Source organism: Xenopus tropicalis, chromosome 3 (assembly GCF_000004195.4).
Source record: "Xenopus tropicalis strain Nigerian chromosome 3, UCB_Xtro_10.0, whole genome shotgun sequence".
NCBI lineage: Eukaryota > Metazoa > Chordata > Amphibia > Anura > Pipidae > Xenopus > Xenopus tropicalis.
The window spans coordinates 129,303,625-129,323,131 of NC_030679.2; the positions used below are offsets into that span (position 1 = coordinate 129,303,625).

Sequence of the window (19,507 nt, forward strand, 5' to 3'; positions counted from 1 at the left end):
AGTAATTGAAATATAATTATACCCAAGAACAAAACAAATTAGCTGATCACTGGGACATTGTGAATACTGGCACACAAAACCTTAAGCACTCAATACCTGTCAGTGCTTTCTGTTATTTACATGTTCCCCTGTCACCACTCGTGACGTTAGAAATAAGTAAATACCTTACGACCTCCAAGGTAGTGTGCAAAAAAACAGAACAATGAGCAGAATTCATGCCATTTGCACACTGCCTTCCTCTGCTGTAGGGCCCTAAAGCTGCCCCAATGAATACAGCATTCAGCAGTGATAGATTCATAAGGGAAGGGAATGGCCTACCTGCCCCCTAAATTCCTGTATTACAAATTTACGGGCAATGTACTTGCTGGTAAGTTTTCAAGGTTTATAAATCTTTTCCTTCACTGAACCTCTCTGCTGTCGATCACCATTTATATCTATAGGCCCACCTTTGCCACACCTATAACCCCACCCAGTCTGCCCATTTATCAGCCCCATCCACCCACCTTTTATGTCACAGCCCCACCCCAAAATTACATCAAGTCCCACCTCCCAACCCGAAGGCCAGTATTAGTCACAGAAAAAGGTAGCAACCCTAAACATAACCCTACAGGTTTGCCCAGGAAAAGTAACCTATAGCAAGATGTTTGCTTGTAAACAGGTGAACAGTAAATTCTGCTAATTGATTCGTTGCTATGGGTTTCTGCTCCTTAGAGCCTTTTATTACATGAGCAGCAAAGCAAAATCTTCAATAACTCTCAAATGCCTATTAATATGTGTAGAGTGGGTGTATTTCTTTCTGTTTTTTACTTATGTTGAAGTTCTCTTGTATTCAGTAATGGTGCCCTCATGTTCCCAGACTTGCCCACTCTCCTACTGTGTGTAAGGCTGGGGATAGGATCATACTCAGTGATAAATACAGTAGCTGTCATAGTTTTGTTGGGGAAGTTACCAGCGTGCAGCCACATATCAGGAAGACATTTTCTTCAGAGTAATACAGTGAAAAGGAAATTGTATCTGCAGGGGTCTTAGTTGGTGTGATTTATCATCCATATATTCAGCTTTAATAGAGAACAAACTTGGTGCCCGCTTCCATGCCACACTACACAGCTCATTACTGTTGATGGCAGTCAGACTTTATTTAACCCCTTCCTCTGTTATTGCGCCCCATGGTACCATGTGTGCCCTAGTATGGGCAGTAGGTTCATACACAAACACCCATAAATGATATTCAGAATATTTCTTTATTTAAATGAATATAAACATCAAATCTTAGAATTGTGTAGCCTTATTAGCAGCTTCCAGGCTGCCCCACGCACTGCAGGATCCATTCCTCATTGAAAGATACTCATCTCTAGTCTAAAGTAGCAACAACTGGAAGTGGGAAGTATTGGGGGTCCTCCCAAAGACAATGGCTTAGCATCAAAATGGTCACCTGACTACTGCATTTATAACATGTACAGGCTTTTGCTCCTTCTACCAGTAATAGGATTGTCACTGCATGGACGAATATGCTGCCAGAGACCAGCAGTGCCATTCTATTAAACTCTCTGCCAGACACCGGCAGTCTCATTCAGGCATCATGTTCCCTGCCACGAGAGCAGCAGTGTTGTTCTGTTAACCCATGCCCAACAGGCTCGGGCAAAGCATCGTACCATTGGATCCTACACTGATAGACATGTGCAACACCGCCGCAGTGCTTACAGCATCCTCCAGTCCTGAATGGTGCACAGAACACACGGTTATTGCGTGCGGTACAAAATCCACAACATATGGACCAGGTTGTGGTATTGTGGTGATTTTCACAGAATGCTCAGTAAACAGATTGTCACAAGGTAGGGTAAGAAAAAGGATTCTGTATACACACAAGTCTGGCTGTGTGTATACTCACGTACCAATATACAATGCACAGAATGCACACTGTACACATACATACAGGAACCACACAATACGCATTTTTTGACACAGTCAATACCCACTCAAGAATATTTTCCCAGATCAGTTGCTTCTCTGCTGGTTCTGTTTGTTATTTGATGAGGATTGTACCAGCTATGAATGCATTGAATTGCAGTTATTTGTCCGTAATATCAATTACATCAAAAAATCTGAGCTTGAATTCAATTTGAGTCCATATATCATTTCCACATTCTACTCACTCATTATTGGTTAATTACTAAGGCCAATGGTACATGGGGCCGATTTGGGGCATTTCGTCTGCCACATATCAGAACACTCCTATTTCCCTCGGCAAATAAAATTGTCTACGTCATATGATGATGGTTTTGCAATGGATGAAGTCATTGGGCAGGTGAAAAATGACTAAGCTGTCTGAGATATCTCATGATTTTGTTACGTAGATGTGATTTGGTCCAATTCAACCACAAACTGGCGGCAGGAGCAAAAGAAGCAACTGTTTTGGGAAAATGTATGTTATATGTATTCCCACTCACACTCTAGTATCAGTCCACACTGTTTTTCACTCATTCACCCTCACAATTACCCTCCCTTTTTCTCTCTCTGGTCAAATCTCTGTGGCTAGTATGTCCTGAAAAGTAAGCTCCATATCTGGCAATGTTAGCATAGGCCCATCATCAAGATCTTCTCCTCCAGTCAGGGCTCGAAGCCTCTGCTCAACAGCCTGGCATCTCTGGAACATGTGCAGGTAGCTCTGCTGAAGTTGACGTTGATAACGGATGACCTTCTCCTTCTCCTCCAGCCATATCTTGCGCTCCCGCTGGAACACATCCGTCATCTGCTCATTGTTCTGCCGCTCGGCTTCTAGCTCGGTCCGCAGTGTGTCCAACTCGGCCTCACTTTGGTCCTGCTCCCTTTCCTCCCTATCCTCCTCCATAATGCGAAGCCTCTCCTCTGTTTCTCTGGCTCTCTGCTCTTGAGCCTCTGCCCTACCCTTTGTTTCTCGGAGCTGTGCCTTTAGACTCAGAATCTCACTTGCACGGAGTGATGACTCTTCTTGGGTATCCCGTAGCTGCTGACGGAGGGATGAAATTTCCCCAGGCTTCTGGCATGCCTGTGTGAGCAATAAAGAACTTGAAATGTCATACTTTTTTGACTTTCTGGAGCCTCTCTGGTAGGACTGCCATCTATGCCGGCGTTTGTCGCTGGGCAAGGGGTATTATTGAATTAGAGTGGGTCCAGAGAAGGGCAACTAAGCTGGTAAAGGGTATGGAAAGTCTCAGTTATGAAGAAAGACTGGCCAAGTTGGGTCTGTTTACACTGGAGAAGAGGCGCTTAAGAGGTGACATGATAACTATGTATAAATATATAAGGGGATCATATAATAACCTCTCTAATGCTTTATTTACCAGTAGGGCCTTCCAACGGACACGAGGGCACCCACTCCGTTTAGAAGAAGGGAGGTTCCATTTAAATATTCGGAAAGGTTTTTTTCTGTGAAGTTGTGGAATTCCCTCCCTGAATCAGTTGTGCTGGCTGATACACTATATAGCTTTAAGAAGGGGCTGGATGGATTCTTAGCAAGTGAGGGAATACAGGGGTTATGGGAGATAGCTCTTAGTATAAGTGAGGGAATACAGGGGTATGGGAGATAGCTCTTAGTACAAGTGAGGGAATACAGGGGTATGGGAGATAGCTCTCAGTACAAGTGAGGGAATACAGGGGTATGGGAGATAGCTCTCAGTACAAGTGAGGGAATACAGGGGTATGGGAGATAGCTCTCAGTACAAGTGAGGGAATACAGGGGTAGGGGAGATAGCTCTCAGTACAAGTGAGGGAATACAGGGTTATGGGAGATAGCTCTCAGTACAAGTGAGGGAATACGGGGTTATGGGAGATAGCTCTCAGTACAAGTGAGGGAATACAGGGGTAGGGGAGATAGCTCTCAGTACAAGTGAGGGAATACGGGGTTATGGGAGATAGCTCTCAGTACAAGTGAGGGAATACAGGGTTATGGGAGATAGCTCTCAGTACAAGTGAGGGAATACAGGGTTATGGGAGATAGCTCTCAGTACAAGTGAGGGAATACAGGGGTAGGGGAGATAGCTCTCAGTACAAGTGAGGGAATACGGGGTTATGGGAGATAGCTCTCAGTACAAGTGAGGGAATACAGGGTTATGGGAGATAGCTCTTAGTACAAGTGAGGGAATACAGGGGTAGGGGAGATAGCTCTCAGTACAAGTGAGGGAATACGGGGTTATGGGAGATAGCTCTCAGTACAAGTGAGGGAATACAGGGGTAGGGGAGATAGCTCTCAGTACAAGTGAGGGAATACAGGGGTATGGGAGATAGCTCTCAGTACAAGTGAGGGAATACAGGGGTAGGGGGGATAGCTCTCAGTACAAGTGAGGGAATACAGGGGTATGGGAGATAGCTCTCAGTACAAGTGAGGGAATACAGGGGTAGGGGAGATAGCTCTCAGTACAAGTGAGGGAATACAGGGGTATGGGAGATAGCTCTCAGTACAAGTGAGGGAATACAGGGGTATGGGAGATAGCTCTCAGTACAAGTGAGGGAATACAGGGTTATGGGAGATAGCTCTCAGTACAAGTGAGGGAATACAGGGTTATGGGAGATAGCTCTCAGTACAAGTGAGGGAATACAGGGTTATGGGAGATAGCTCTCAGTACAAGTGAGGGAATACAGGGGTAGGGGAGATAGCTCTCAGTACAAGTGAGGGAATACAGGGGTAGGGGAGATAGCTCTCAGTACTAGTGAGGGAATACAGGGGTAGGGGAGATAGCTCTCAGTACAAGTGAGGGAATACAGGGGTAGGGGAGATAGCTCTCAGTACAAGTGAGGGAATACAGGGTTATGGGAGATAGCTCTCAGTACAAGTGAGGGAATACAGGGGTATGGGAGATAGCTCTCAGTACAAGTGAGGGAATACAGGGGTAGGGGAGATAGCTCTCAGTACAAGTGAGGGAATACAGGGGTATGGGAGATAGCTCTCAGTACAAGTGAGGGAATACAGGGGTAGGGGAGATAGCTCTCAGTACTAGTGAGGGAATACAGGGGTATGGGGGATAGCTCTCAGTACAAGTGAGGGAATACAGGTGTAGGGGAGATAGCTCTCAGTACAAGTGAGGGAATACAGGGGTAGGGGAGATAGCTCTCAGTACAAGTGAGGGAATACAGGGGTAGGGGAGATAGTTCTCAGTACAAGTGAGGGAATACAGGGGTAGGGGAGATAGCTCTCAGTACAAGTGAGGGAATACAGGGGTAGGGGAGATAGCTCTTAGTACAAGTGAGGGAATACAGGGTTATGGGAGATAGCTCTTAGTACAAGTTGATCCAGGGACTGGTCCGATTGCCATCTTGGAGTCAGGAAGGAATTTTTTCCCCTCTGCAGCAAATTAGAGAGGCTTCAGATGGGGTTTTTTGCTTCCTCTGAATAAACTAGTAGTTAGGCAGGTTATATATAGGCATTATGGTTGAACATGATGGACGTATGTCTTTTTTCAACCCAACTTACTATGTTACTATGTTACATCACGGGGTGGGGAAGAGGCTGGACCATGCCATCACTGGGGGGGGGGGGCTATGACGCGGCATTCGGCAATTGGTCGATCACCGTGTCAATCTCAGTGAGTTCCAAATTAGGAAAATCGGGTGGGAGGTTTTAACATGGACAGCCGTTTTGGAAAACCAGGACAAAACCGGACAGGTGGCAACCCTACTCTCTGATTACTTAAAGGAACAGTAACACCAAAAAATGAAAGAGTTTTAAAGTAATAAAAATATAATGCACTGTTGCCCTGCACTGGTAAAACTGGTGTGTTTGCTACAGTAACACTACTATAATTTATATAATAAGCTTCTGTGTAGCCATGGGGGCAGCCATTCAAGCTGGAAAAAAGGAGAAAAGGCACAGGTTACATAGCAGATAACAGATAAGTTCTGTAGAATACAATAGTGTTTTATCTGTTATCTGCTATGTGCCTGTGCCTTTTCTCCTTTGAATGGCTGCCTCCATGGCTACATAGCAGCTTATTTATATAAATTATAGTAGACTTTTTGAAGTAAACACACAACTTTTACCAGTGCAGGGCAGCAGCACATTATATTTTAGTTACTTTGATACACTTTCATTTTTTGGTGTTACTGTTCCTTTAAATAGGTTCTCTCCTTACTAGTACAATTATCAGTAGCAACCAATCAGCAAAAGTTCTGATTTGTTCCTATGGTTGAATTTGCTATGGGCTGCACACACCCTATTATAAGCGTATTTTATTCTTCTCCATTCTATAAAAACGATGCTAGATAATTTATAAGTTAAGTGCTGTTTGGTTTTAATTTTGGCTTATTTGCCTGCAAAGAAAGTACCCCATCATCACCTCAGATAATGAATGATTCTTTATATGTTCTGCTCCAGGGCCATTCTTTTTACAGATATTTATGAGGGGGGGTTACTTTGACTAGACTGAACAAGTTCAGAGAAGGAGTTTGGTGGAGTAAGAGATATTTCTGTTTTACACAAGATGCCTTTTCATACCAGGTCAACTTGTTTGTATCTTTCAACTAGTTTGTGCATTTGTTTTCACATTATAGAAACTATTTACCCCTTTCATAAGCCTTTTTAATTGGGTCATTTATGGTGAATGTTGTAATTCTCTATATTCATATAGGTTTTTATACAGTTTCACCTTCTCACCTCCCATTGTGTCTCATCCATCGATGGGCTCATGGACATCTTTTTCTCTTTCTCATAACTCCGCATCTTGCTCTCCTTAGACTCCCTCTCCTGTGTTACCTGAATCTGCAGAACATGCTGACCTCTCTGGCCCCTTTGAGAACTCTGCCTGGACCTAGTGATACCTCCTCTGTGTCCTTCTTCTTTGTTCTCAACTGGTTCAACCCTTGCCAGATCATCACAAGATGGAGGAGATCTTAAGCCTGGTTTTGGTGGCACACTAAGAATCTTGTTGGCATTTCCACCATCTGACAAGGACATAGCTCTGAGGCTGAGCATGTTGCTCCTCGAGCTCTGGGTAATATTGTGGGCGCTGCCCCCAAAGCGTCCTGTTGGCATTAGAAGAGCATCCAACTGGCATGCAGTGCCCAGCTTACTAGGGTGGGTGGGAAGGCTGGACATGGAGTTTCTGCCTGATTCAGACATGCCTCCAATACAGTGTCCAGCCCGACTCTCAGCCTCCCGAGAACGATCTGAACGATAATAGAGAGATAGCTGGGGTCCACTCTCTGCAGCTGGATAGCATGTGACAGCTGAGTTCCTGCGCATTCCAGGTTTCAGCGGTGATGGGCGTAGGGCATTCATCTCCTGTATGAGAGGAAGACAGTTATTACATTTGTAAACTATGCCTTGTGCTTGTATTCATCAACTCATTGTGTTTTACTCAATCACTCTCTTACGTCAATGAGCTAAATTCTCCCATGGTTCTTTCCTGTTGCCTTCATTTTCTTAGCTTTTCTCATTTATGCTATACTTTTTACAATGCAATTTTTCATCACTAGTGTTTCTAATATGGTACAGGATGATCAAATGCAACCTAAGTCTTTTTAGTGCAGTAACAGAACGTCCCCTTGGATTGGATTTCTCCAGGGTGGCCTTAGAAGCATTATATTTAATTAGTCAGTGCAAAGGATTCCTCAAGATAATACAATACCACTATACTGGTATATTCTGTCTCTTTTCAACCAGTCTACTGCTTTGGTGACTAGTGTACTTTCCATGTTGCCTTTCTCTATACCTTCTACATCTACCCCTACATCTACCCTGGCTTAGACTGGCTATTACATTTTTTCCCAATGTAATAATACTATAAATACATTTTCAATTCCTATTTTAACATTGCCTTTCATTTATCATCCCATTATTTAATGCACCTGAAGTTTGTTTATTATTGTTTTCTACTCTAATCTGAATCCATGTTCTCATTCTTGGTTCTTTCATGTAAAACTTATGCTACTTACTTCCTACAATTCACCTTTGTACCCACTGCTTCATTTCTCTCCTTTCAGATTCAACTGCTTAAATTACAAATGATGAAGTAATTGTTCCAGTTTTCTCCAGCCTGACACTCACCAGTTCCAGACGGTTGGGAAAGTGGATCATGCTTGGTGGGTTGCATGTTTTATTTGGGGGACCTGAGTACTCTTGACTTGACTGGGGTTCTGGCTCTGTGTTTGTCACTGCTCCATGGTACTCTTGCCTGGGACCTACATGGGATTTCTGACTGACTTTGATGTAGAAGAAATCTTCACTTCGCCCCATCTTGGATCCTCCACCCTTGGCATGCCCTGACTCCTGGGAGAAGCCGAACCTTAGAATCCCATCGGAGCAGCGGCTCAGCTTTTTCAGGTGGGGTGGTTTTCTCCCACGATGTTGGGAACCTCTCCCTTGTTTGTGGTTGAACCCATGCCCAGATAGGAGACTGCCCACACTACCCATGGTGTAGCAAGTATAGATAGCAGCAGGGAACAGAAGAACAATCCAAAAGGCAGAGCGTTATATCATGGGTCATATCCAAGGGCCCTAGCCCCCTGAGGGAGAGCCTAAAAGAGATGAGAGTATAAAATGATGTGACTGAAGTAACAAGTTACACAAATTGTTAGACATAACGATACTTTCAAAATCTACACATGAAAATACCTTTATATAATCAAATGCAGAATAGATCTGCTCTAACTGAAGTGAAGGCAACATGTTTTTTTTTTTATTATCTTGTTTCAAACTATTTATCAATAAAAATGAAATACTGAGATACTATGTTAGAGAATTATGGTTTGAAGCCCTCTCTATCGCTTCGGTCCAATAAGAAATACAGTAGCCCATTCTGTGACCAGTGTGACCAGCTGATGGCCAAATGGGCTGTATGCAACAGACAACCACTACCACTATAGCCATGGAATAGTGTAGCTACAGGAGCCCCAATGATCCATTAGACACAGGCTAAAGAGGCAGGCTGGTAGACATATGGAGAGCCACTCAGGGACACTGCCTCCCAGCTTCCCTGTATATTTAATATTCCTGTAGCCCCGCCATGCTTTCAGTAGTGCAAGTATCTGCCGAAAGTGGGGGTGTAGTAGAAACGTGACTGCTTGTTGGGTACAAAATGGTGCTTTTTACTAAAAACCAGATCTAATCATTCTGTGCAGTCTTAGAAGATGCTACCTTGCTCATGAGAGTGTTAAAAAAATAAACGATAAGAAAAAATACAAGAAGCCAGCTACATTAAATCATCATTAAAGTTGTGTTAAAAATAACAGTGAGTGCTCGTGACACTTCTTACGCAATGCATGACGCTGTTTCAGCCCACAAGTGGTTAATTGTGCAAGAACAACATCAATTGATGTATTCCAAGCAGTCACAATAGGAAGAATTCAAACAGCTATATAGGCTATATAGTGTACACTGTGTTCCATTCAGAATACACTCGGTTCCTATGGTAACAATACTCTCACACCTCATTTACTGTGTAGCACAAAAGGTTTGGTGGAACCGTGGGCAATGGGTTAACTTCTGTAATTCAGTCCTTGAGGTATCTAACCCCCCTCAGGTCTGCTGCTCTGTGCTGAGGTATGCCAGTCCTAGAGGTAGCCGCTTTCTCTGCCATAGACATTCAATGTGCTCCCACACACTCTTCTGTGTAGCCCTAGAACTGACAGTGTCCCTGATTTTCTAGCTGTGCAGTCCTAGAGGTACCGGTCCCTCCCACGCACACTCTGTGCTGCATGAGTCAGGCTGGATCAGCCACAGAAGAACATATTCCATTCTAACAATAACTCGCTGTATAAGGCACCAACACTTATACCAAGGGCTTCATCACCGAGAGCTTCGCTGTATACTAATAAACACACCCCAGTATAGCTATACAAATACCCCATCACTTTTATACAGTACCTTGTGTCTGTATCAGGAATCAGCTAAAATACAAGAGAACAAGCCCATGTGCTTGCCATCTACATCTCCCCCTCCCTGCTAATTATCCGTGCACGCTGATTTAGCTACAAGGACACCGACAGCTTCTCAACACATGTTAAGTACATCCTAGAATGGTATAATCCAGCAGCACAGCTAAAGATGCCCCCACCGTGTTAGCAGAACCCCAAATGGGTGTTAACACTTCACCAGCCACATAAAACAGCATCCCAATAGTCCTTTATTGGCACTGAAGCATATTTAGAAGTACATATAGAAGCCACTATCCCCACCAAAAACCTTTTCATCACAGGAAACCTTATGGGAACAACCTTAGTCAAGTCAATAACCAACTCAGAAGGGCAGTGGAATACATAATAATCTATCAACTACAGTTCAGAGAGAATTCTTACATAACTACACTCCATATACTTCGAGGAGCACTCGTACTCTACAGACATCTAACAGTTCAAGTGGGCCACCGTGCAGTTAATAGATGCCCAAATCCTTCTTAAATGTACCCGGCAAATCTGTTACCATAATTCCAGCACACCAAAAGCTGAATACTGATTAGAGACTCCCAATATGTTCATACTTGTGTGAGCAGCACACAATCACACAACAAATAAGCAACTGCACCATTATGTTTATTTTGTTTATATCACTAACAAATAAAATAAATGCAACATTTTTTTAATTCTAACCAAATGAAAAAACATTCCAAAGAATTCTGTCCATATCTGTAGTTGTACCACAGTCCATTTATAGATAAATTCTAAGAAAATCAGACCTCACTTTATATATACAGTATATATATATATATATGTAAAAAATGCTGATGCACACCAGGAAAATTTAATCAAAAAAAGATACTTATTTTATTTAGATCGACATTTCGGTCCTCACCCGGGACCTTTATCAAGATATCTTGATAAAGGTCCCGGATGAGGACCGAAACGTCGATCTAAATAAAATAAGTATCTTTTTTTGATTAAATTTTCCTGGTGTGCATCAGCATTTTTTACATATTTACATTGTTTATCTGATTTGCACCCAGGTTGTAATCCCTATAAGTGTGTGCCTCAGCCTTTTTCGATATACACATATATATATATATAGCAAGACAATGAGCCGCACACACATTAAATTTTTTAATGAAAACGATCCAAAATAAAAAAAATTTTGTTTTCTAACTAAGTCCCTGTGTGTGCGGCTCATTGTCTTGCTATATACATGGTTTTTGCAAGCACCCGGGGCATTTGATTACTATTAGGGTGTGCTCTGTTCTTTTCTGTATATATATATATATGTATAGGAGACTGCAAAGCAAATCCTACACCATCCCCTCAGTCAAAATTCCAAGCAAATCTGTAACAGCACCCAAAAACATTTATACAGAAATACTAAAATATCTAATATCACCCCAATACACACATATAAAAATTATAAGCAACATTTTATCAGCACCCCAGTATACAGTATTTATCTACACCGTCTCTAACACCATGAATATAGAATCAATATAATATCTCTAACAGCACCCCAATACATTTGTTTGGAATTGTAACAGCACTGTGTCTAATCGAACATCATAAAAAATAATTCCAAGCTAATTTCTAATGGAAGCCCAGCGGCTTTAATCTGGATGGAAATCTGCTTCTGGATTAAACAGAATTGTAACAGAACTCTAAGCAAATCTATCACTCAGTACATTTATAAAAGAACTTAAACATATCAAAAGGTAGACTTCTATATTAATCTGAATAACCCCTGAACATGTCTAGAAAGTTGGTATATTTATATACCCAAAACAGTACAGCTATTTGCTGGTCAGCAAATAACCCTTACTTAAGCCTACCTTGGTTACATTATCATCAATAACATTTATAAGAAACTTTCAGCATATCTGCAGGTGAACATTGTAGTCAATGTTTTAATTCACCAGTGGAACAAAACATTAGTAAGAAAATGTCAGTATACTTGAAGGTGAACGTTGTAGTCACCTTAATAAATTGCCAGTGGAACAAAACATTAAAATGTCAGCATACATGAAGATGAACATTGTAGTCAGTATTTTAAATTATCAATGGAACATTAATAGAAAATTTCAGCATAATTGAAGGTGAACATTGCATCACCTTATTTTTGAAGGTAAATATTGTAGTCACCTTATTAAAAAGTCAGTAGAACAAAACTTTAATACATTTCAGCATACTTGAAGGTGAACATTGTAGTCAGTATTTTAAATTATCAATGGAACATTAATAGAAAATTTCAGCATAATTGAAGGTGAACATTGCAGTCACCTTATTTTTGCAGGTGAATATTGTAGTCACCTTATTAAAGTGTCAGTAGAACAAAACTTTAATACATTTCAGCATACTTGAAGGTGAACACTGTAGTCACCTTATTAAATTGTCAGTGGAACAAAACATTAATAAAGTTTCAACATACTTGAAGGTGAGCATTGTAGTCACCTTATTAAATTGTCCATGAAGGTGAACATTGTAGTCACCTTATTAAATAGTCAGTGAAACTGGACATTAATAAAGTTTTAGCATACTTGAAGGTGAACATTAAAGTCACCTTATTAAATAGTCAGTGAAACTGGACATTAATAAAATTTCAGAATTTTTGAAGGTGAACATTGTAGTCACCTTATTAAATTGTCAGTGAAACTGAACATTAATAAGGTTTCAACATACTTGAAGGTGAACATTGTAGTCACCTTATTAAATTGTCCGTGAAGGTGAACATTGTAGTCATGTTATTAAATAGTCAGTGAAACTGGACATTAATAAAGTTTCAACATTCTTGAAGGTGAACATTGTAGTCACCTTATTAAATTGTCAGTGGAACAAAACATTAATAAAATGTCAGCATTTTTGAAGGTGAACATTGTAGTCACCTTATTAAATAGTCAGTGAAACTGGACATTAATAAAGTTTCAGCATACTTGAAGGTGAACAATGTAGTAACCTTATTAAATTGTCAGTGCAACAAAACATTAATAAAAAATTTCAGCATATTTTAAGGTGAGCATTGTAGTAACAATTTTAAACTATTAGTGGAACAAAACATTAATATGAAAATGTCAGCATACTTGAAGGTGAAATATTGTAGCCACCTTATTAAATTGTTGTTGGAACAAAATATTAATATGAAAATTTCAGCATGGTTGAAGGTGAGCATTGTAGTCACCTTGTTAAATTGTCAGTGTACATTAATAAGACAATTTCAGCATACTTGAAGGTGAACACTGTAGTCACTTTATTAAGTTACCAGTGGAAAAAAACATTAATGAGAAATTTTCAACATACTTTAATGTAAATAGTCACCTTATTAAATTACCAGTGGAACAAAACAGCAATAAGAAAAATTCAGTGCACTTGAAGGTGAACATTGTAGTTGCCTTGTTAAATTATCAGTGAAAAAGAACAGAAATAAAAAAATATCAACATACTTTAAGGTGGACATTGTGGTCACACATAGAGGAGTAAGACATACTGAGAAATTACACAAAACCATTTATTTGAAGTACTCCAACACATTCTAAATGAGCCTCCAAATGTAAAGATGATCATCCAAACTACTTATAAGGGTAAGGGTGCTCAAAACATTCTAGAACACCACTGTAACACATATAGTCCAGCACTTTAACCAGGTTCAGAACAAAATCCATACATATTTATAAGAGCCCACACAAATGCAAAAGATCACGCCAACACTTTTTTACAACACACTTCCATGACATTTACTGTGTGAGAGCATCAACATGTGGTTAGGAGCTCTTCAGTAGCTTTATATGTGCATAAGAACACAATTTAGGGCAGCAGCCCAGCACTTTTATTGAGTATAACCGCACAAACACATATATTTATGAGTCGTGCAACACAATCTAGAACATTTTCCCAACACACCAACCAAGGATGAGCGTGCAGCACTCAAAAGAGAGTATTTCTATGTAAATGATAACGCAACCCCCACATTTCTAGCTACCCAGAGTGCATCGTGGAGCATTTTTCAAATAATCAACTACCATCATGTACACAAGAGCACCCCAACACTAATGAGGGTAGCACACCCCAGCATAACACCATGTACACAAGAGCACCCCAACACTAATGAGGGTAGCACACCCCAGCATAACACCATGTACACAAGAGCACCCCAACACTAATATGAGGGTAGCACATCACCACTCCATTAACCCTTTTACTTTATAATCCTTTCTGAAACTAGCAGAGCATCACTTGTACCACCTGTGAACCTGTGGAGCAGTACTCAGTAAAGTTCTTACATGTTGGCCAGCCGCTGACTATCTGGCAAAGACCTCCTTACCGTAACAAGAACCTGCAGCCACTTCATTAACTTGCCAGCCAGAGACCTGCAGCTCCTCTTCAATTAGCCTCTCCCCTGCAGAGCAATACTTCATAAACTAGCTGCGCAGCACAGATAAACCCTTTCCTTGCCAAAACCCTGTACATTAGTGAGCCCTCAGTCCCTCTTCAAAAGGAAAAGGCTTGCAAAGATTTGTTTCATCATTTCTCCAGATTAACCTCTATCCAGCCATTAGCTTACGGTGTTAACCCATTGCCATCTAATGTGAGCATTTACACTGCCTTATTAACCCCCTTTTTTGCCAGAGCTGAAAAAGCACTGAATTAATAACTCGTTATTCCAAAGGGCAGCCCTGTATGAACCCCTTTTCTGTAAAGCTTGGGCATTGCACTTCCCCCTTACAGAGATCAAGCGGAGCATAACTAAAGAACGTGCCCCTTTATATTTGGCAAGAGCCCCCCTATCCCACTTCCCCTACATTTTCCATCCCCCCATCTTTTCCCTATCATTACAGAATATTCTTTTTTTTTTTGTTTGTTTTTAGTCTATAATGGATTTCTGTTAAATCCCGGCAGAACATTTGGAAATCCATATCCCCCCTACACAAGCCAGATCCCAATCCCACTCTGCAGAGCATTCCCCCTGCTCTATGCAGAGCATCACTCCCCACCTTTAAGGCAGATGATTTGCCCTCTGCCCTTACCTGCTCCCATGTGTGTGGCATCAGTCACAGGCCTGATCTGTACTTTACAGCTTTCAGTTCTTCACTGACACAAAGTCTGGTAGCCAAATTGGCAAGCGGTGAGCAGGCAGGACTGGGTGCTGGATCTCGCCTCTGATTGGCTTGAAGGAAAGGCAGAATTTACATCAAGCTCTGACACCCACACACTTTGCTTCCATTCTCCCCCTTCACACACTCAGCCCGTCAGCTTTTCTCCCTCACACTTCACTCTTCTTTTGACTCTCTCCAGCCTCCCAGTAACCCCACATACACAATGTGCAGCTACACACTGGCTGCAACAATGCCCCATACAAAGAAGTGGAATTAGAAAGGTTTAGCAATACCTTCATTACTTAAAGATTGATTCTTCATAGACCAAAACGCAAGGCTGGGTATGAGGCGACAAAGTGGCACAGCACTTTTTTCCCTGAGACACACACACACACACAGCTTTCTGTCACTGATACACACACACACACAGCTCTCTATCACTGATACACACACACACACAGCTTTCTGTCACTGATACACACACACAGCTCTCTGTCACTGATACACACACACAGCTCTCTGTCACTGATACACACACACACAGCTCTCTGTCACTGATACACACACACAGCTCTCTGTCACTGATACACACACACACAGCTCTCTGTCACTGATACACACACACAGCTCTCTGTCACTGATACACACACACACAGCTCTCTGTCACTGATACACACACACACACAGCTCTCTGTCACTGATACACACACACACACACACAGCTCTCTGTCACTGATACACACACACACACACAGCTCTCTGTCACTGATACACACACACAGCTCTCTGTCACTGATACACACACACACAGCTCTCTGTCACTGATACACACACACACAGCTCTCTGTCACTGATACACACACACACAGCTCTCTGTCACTGATACACACACACACAGCTCTCTGTCACTGATACACACACACACACACAGCTCTCTGTCACTGATACACACACACAGCTCTCTGTCACTGATACACACACACACAGCTCTCTGTCACTGATACACACACACACAGCTCTCTGTCACTGATACACACACACACAGCTCTCTGTCACTGATACACACACACAGCTCTCTGTAACTGATACACACACACAGCTCTCTGTCACTGATACACACACACACACACAGCTCTCTGTCACTGATACACACACACAGCTCTCTGTCACTGATACACACACACACAGCTCTCTGTCACTGATACACACACACACACAGCTCTCTGTCACTGATACACACACACACACACACAGCTCTCTGTTACTAACACACACACACACAGCTCTCTGTCACTGATACACACAGCTCTCTGTCACTGATACACACACACAGCTCTCTGTAACTGATACACACACACAGCTCTCTGTCACTGATACACACACACAGCTCTCTGTCACTGATACACACACACACAGCTCTCTGTCACTGATACACACACACACAGCTCTCTGTCACTGATACACACAGCTCTCTGTCACTGATACACACACACAGCTCTCTGTCACTGATACACACACACACACAGCTCTCTGTCACTGATACACACAGCTCTCTGTCACTGATACACACACACAGCTCTCTGTCACTGATACACACACAGCTCTCTGTCACTGATACACACAGCTCTCTGTCACTGATACACACACACAGCTCTCTGTCACTGATACACACACACACAGCTCTCTGTCACTGATACACACACACAGCTCTCTGTCACTGATACACACACACACAGCTCTCTGTCACTGATACACACAGCTCTCTGTCACTGATACACACACACAGTTCTCTGTCATTGATACACACACACAGCTCTCTGTAACTGATACACACACACAGCTCTCTGTCACTGATACACACACACACAGCTCTCTGTAACTGATACACACACACAGCTCTCTGTCACTGATACACACACACAGCTCTCTGTCACTGATACACACACACACACAGCTCTCTGTCACTGATACACACACACACACAGCTCTCTGTCACTGATACACACACACACAGCTCTCTGTCACTGATACACACACACAGCTCTCTGTCACTGATACACACACACACACAGCTCTCTGTCACTGATACACACACACACAGCTCTCTGTCACTGATACACACACACACAGCTCTCTGTCACTGATACACACACACACACAGCTCTCTGTAACTGATACACACACACAGCTCTCTGTCACTGATACACACACACACACAGCTCTCTGTCACTGATACACACACACACAGCTCTCTGTCACTGATACACACAGCTCTCTGTCACTGATACACACACACAGCTCTCTGTCACTGATACACACAGCTCTCTGTCACTGATACACACACACACAGCTCTCTGTCACTGATACACACACACACAGCTCTCTGTCACTGATACACACACACACACAGCTCTCTGTAACTGATACACACACACAGCTCTCTGTCACTGATACACACACACACACAGCTCTCTGTCATTGATACACACACACACAGCTCTCTGTCACTGATACACACACACACACAGCTCTCTGTAACTGATACACACACACAGCTCTCTGTCACTGATACACACACACAGCTCTCTGTCACTGATACACACACACAGCTCTCTGTCACTGATACACACACACAGCTCTCTGTCATTGATACACACACAGCTCTCTGTCATTGATACACACACACAGCTCTCTGTCACTGATACACACACACACACACACACACACAGCTCTCTGTTACTGATACACACACACACACACAGCTCTCTGTCACTGTTACACACACACACAGCTCATTGTCACTGATATACACACAAACATGCACAGCAACAATAATGATTATTACATAACCATATGAACACTTAAGGAGCCTTTTCGGCCATTTCTGTAAACAGATTTCCCCCTACTTTCTCTGCAGTGCCCTCTCCTCCCCTTGCACAATGCACTTTACACCTCCTCTTTGCCTTCACTGTATTTGCGCAAAATATCATTTGTAATGCCAGAGCAAGAACTCGCACCCCTCATTCTATGTATATTCACTCATTTGGAAACTAGGAGAGACCTCTGTAGCAGAAACCCCTGGTGATACAATATATGTCATTGCACAGCACCAGCAAACCAACGTTTCTTCCCATCCAGGGATCTCCAAGCAGGACTCAAAGAACACTCATTTATTTAACACTTTTTCCACACTTTTTCATCTTGCTATCTTGCTATGTGCTTTAAGTGCCCAAAGCTCACCTCTGTGTGCTCCCTCTCACTGTATGTGTCTCCCCTGCCTTGGGCATTGCTGTATGAGGAGACAGGAGGCTTTCACTGGCACCCCAAAGCTTATGCATTTATGCAGTGTACAGATGTAGAGCTGGAAAGCTTAATACAAGTGCAAGTGCTTAGCGCATTGCATTTAGAGTTATTAAATTTGCACCCAGCCCTTTGTACATTATCTAGCAAGGGTCTACATATGCACACAGTAGGTCTCACTAACATTAGCTTAACTATTAAGGAAGCAGACCCCACGGTTGCAGGAGGCCCAAGGGACAGGGGCACCTAGGGGAGCCTTAAGGGTCACTGCCTATGCATACTATGTCCCTGTCATTGTGTTTAGTGGGGAGGAGGCTGATGCTGTTGCATCGATCGTGCAGAACTATTCAGCGGCCTCAGGGTCACTGATTAACAGGAACAAGTGTGAAGCTTTCTGGATGGGGAAGGGAGCTCCTGCCTTGGATCTCTGCCCTGTGGCCCAATCCAAAGTTCAAATCTTGGAAAAAATTTGGCCAGGAGAATTATGTCATCCCAAATTGGGCAAAGAAGTTGGAGGCTGCATCTGTGTTGGTCAACTGATGGAAAGGGTTAAAGTATACCCTAAGGGTGAAGACACACAGAGCTACTAGTAGTTGCTACTTTCTCAGAAAGTCTATTTTAGTAGCCGTGACAAGTAGCTGCTACTAGTAGTTCTGTGTGTCTTCACCCTTAGGAAGAGGGTTGATTTGATCAAGACTTATCTGTTCCCAATTTTTCTTTCCATCTTTTGCCTCAGTCTTTCTATGGCAGAATTTGTGGTCTGTTCTTCCTATTCTTGTGGGGAAACAAAATAAACCTCATCAAGAGAAATGTCATCTACCTGCAAAAGAGGGTCTTGGGATCCTACTTGAATGCACCATTGCCCAGATGATGTGTTAAGAGTAGGGATGCACCGCATCCAGGATTCAGTTCAGTATTCGGCCAGGATTCAGCGTGAGTCTTTTTCGGCGATTTCGGGAAATCGCGGCGCCGCGTGTGCCATCCCGCCGGCGACTTACATGTTCGCCGGTGGGATGGCGGGTCATGGCAACTCGGGGAGATTAGTCGTCCGTGACAAGGGAGATTTGTCACGGGCGACTAATCTCCCTGTGTGCCAGAGCCCTAACTCTTCGGGAGTCAATCCAGAGTCAGTTCAGTATTTGGACAAATCCCTTGCAGGGTTCGGTGCATCCCTAGTTAAGAGTAGGGTTTTCTTAAGCAATTTCCCACAGGGATCCCCCCAAGTTCAGCGATATAGTCTG

General features: G+C 42.6%; 1 protein-coding gene across 2 annotated transcripts; it reads right to left on the reverse strand.

The window, feature by feature from the left end:
• Window positions 1–1,222: 1,222 nt before the first annotated feature.
• lzts1 (leucine zipper, putative tumor suppressor 1) lies at window positions 1,223–14,938 on the reverse strand. 2 transcript variants are annotated; one of them, NM_001122805.1, is given in 4 exon segments: window positions 1,223–3,025; window positions 6,626–7,252; window positions 8,018–8,487; window positions 14,898–14,938. In NM_001122805.1, coding segments are annotated over 3 exon segments (1,500 nt in total). In that variant the 5' UTR covers window positions 8,384–8,487; window positions 14,898–14,938; the 3' UTR covers window positions 1,223–2,518.
• Between the last annotated feature and the right edge of the window lie 4,569 nt (window positions 14,939–19,507).

Coding starts and splice junctions, on each gene's coding strand:
- lzts1 (XM_031897569.1), bottom strand. CDS start 8,383: ATGGGTAGTGTGGGCAGTCTCCTATCTGGGCATGGGTTCAACCACAAA. Junction 7,253..8,017: donor TTCCCAACCGTCTGGAACTG/GTGAGTGTCAGG, acceptor CCTCTCATACAG/GAGATGAATGCCCTACGCCC. Junction 3,026..6,625: donor TGGATGAGACACAATGGGAG/GTGAGAAGGTGA, acceptor TTGCTCACACAG/GCATGCCAGAAGCCTGGGGA.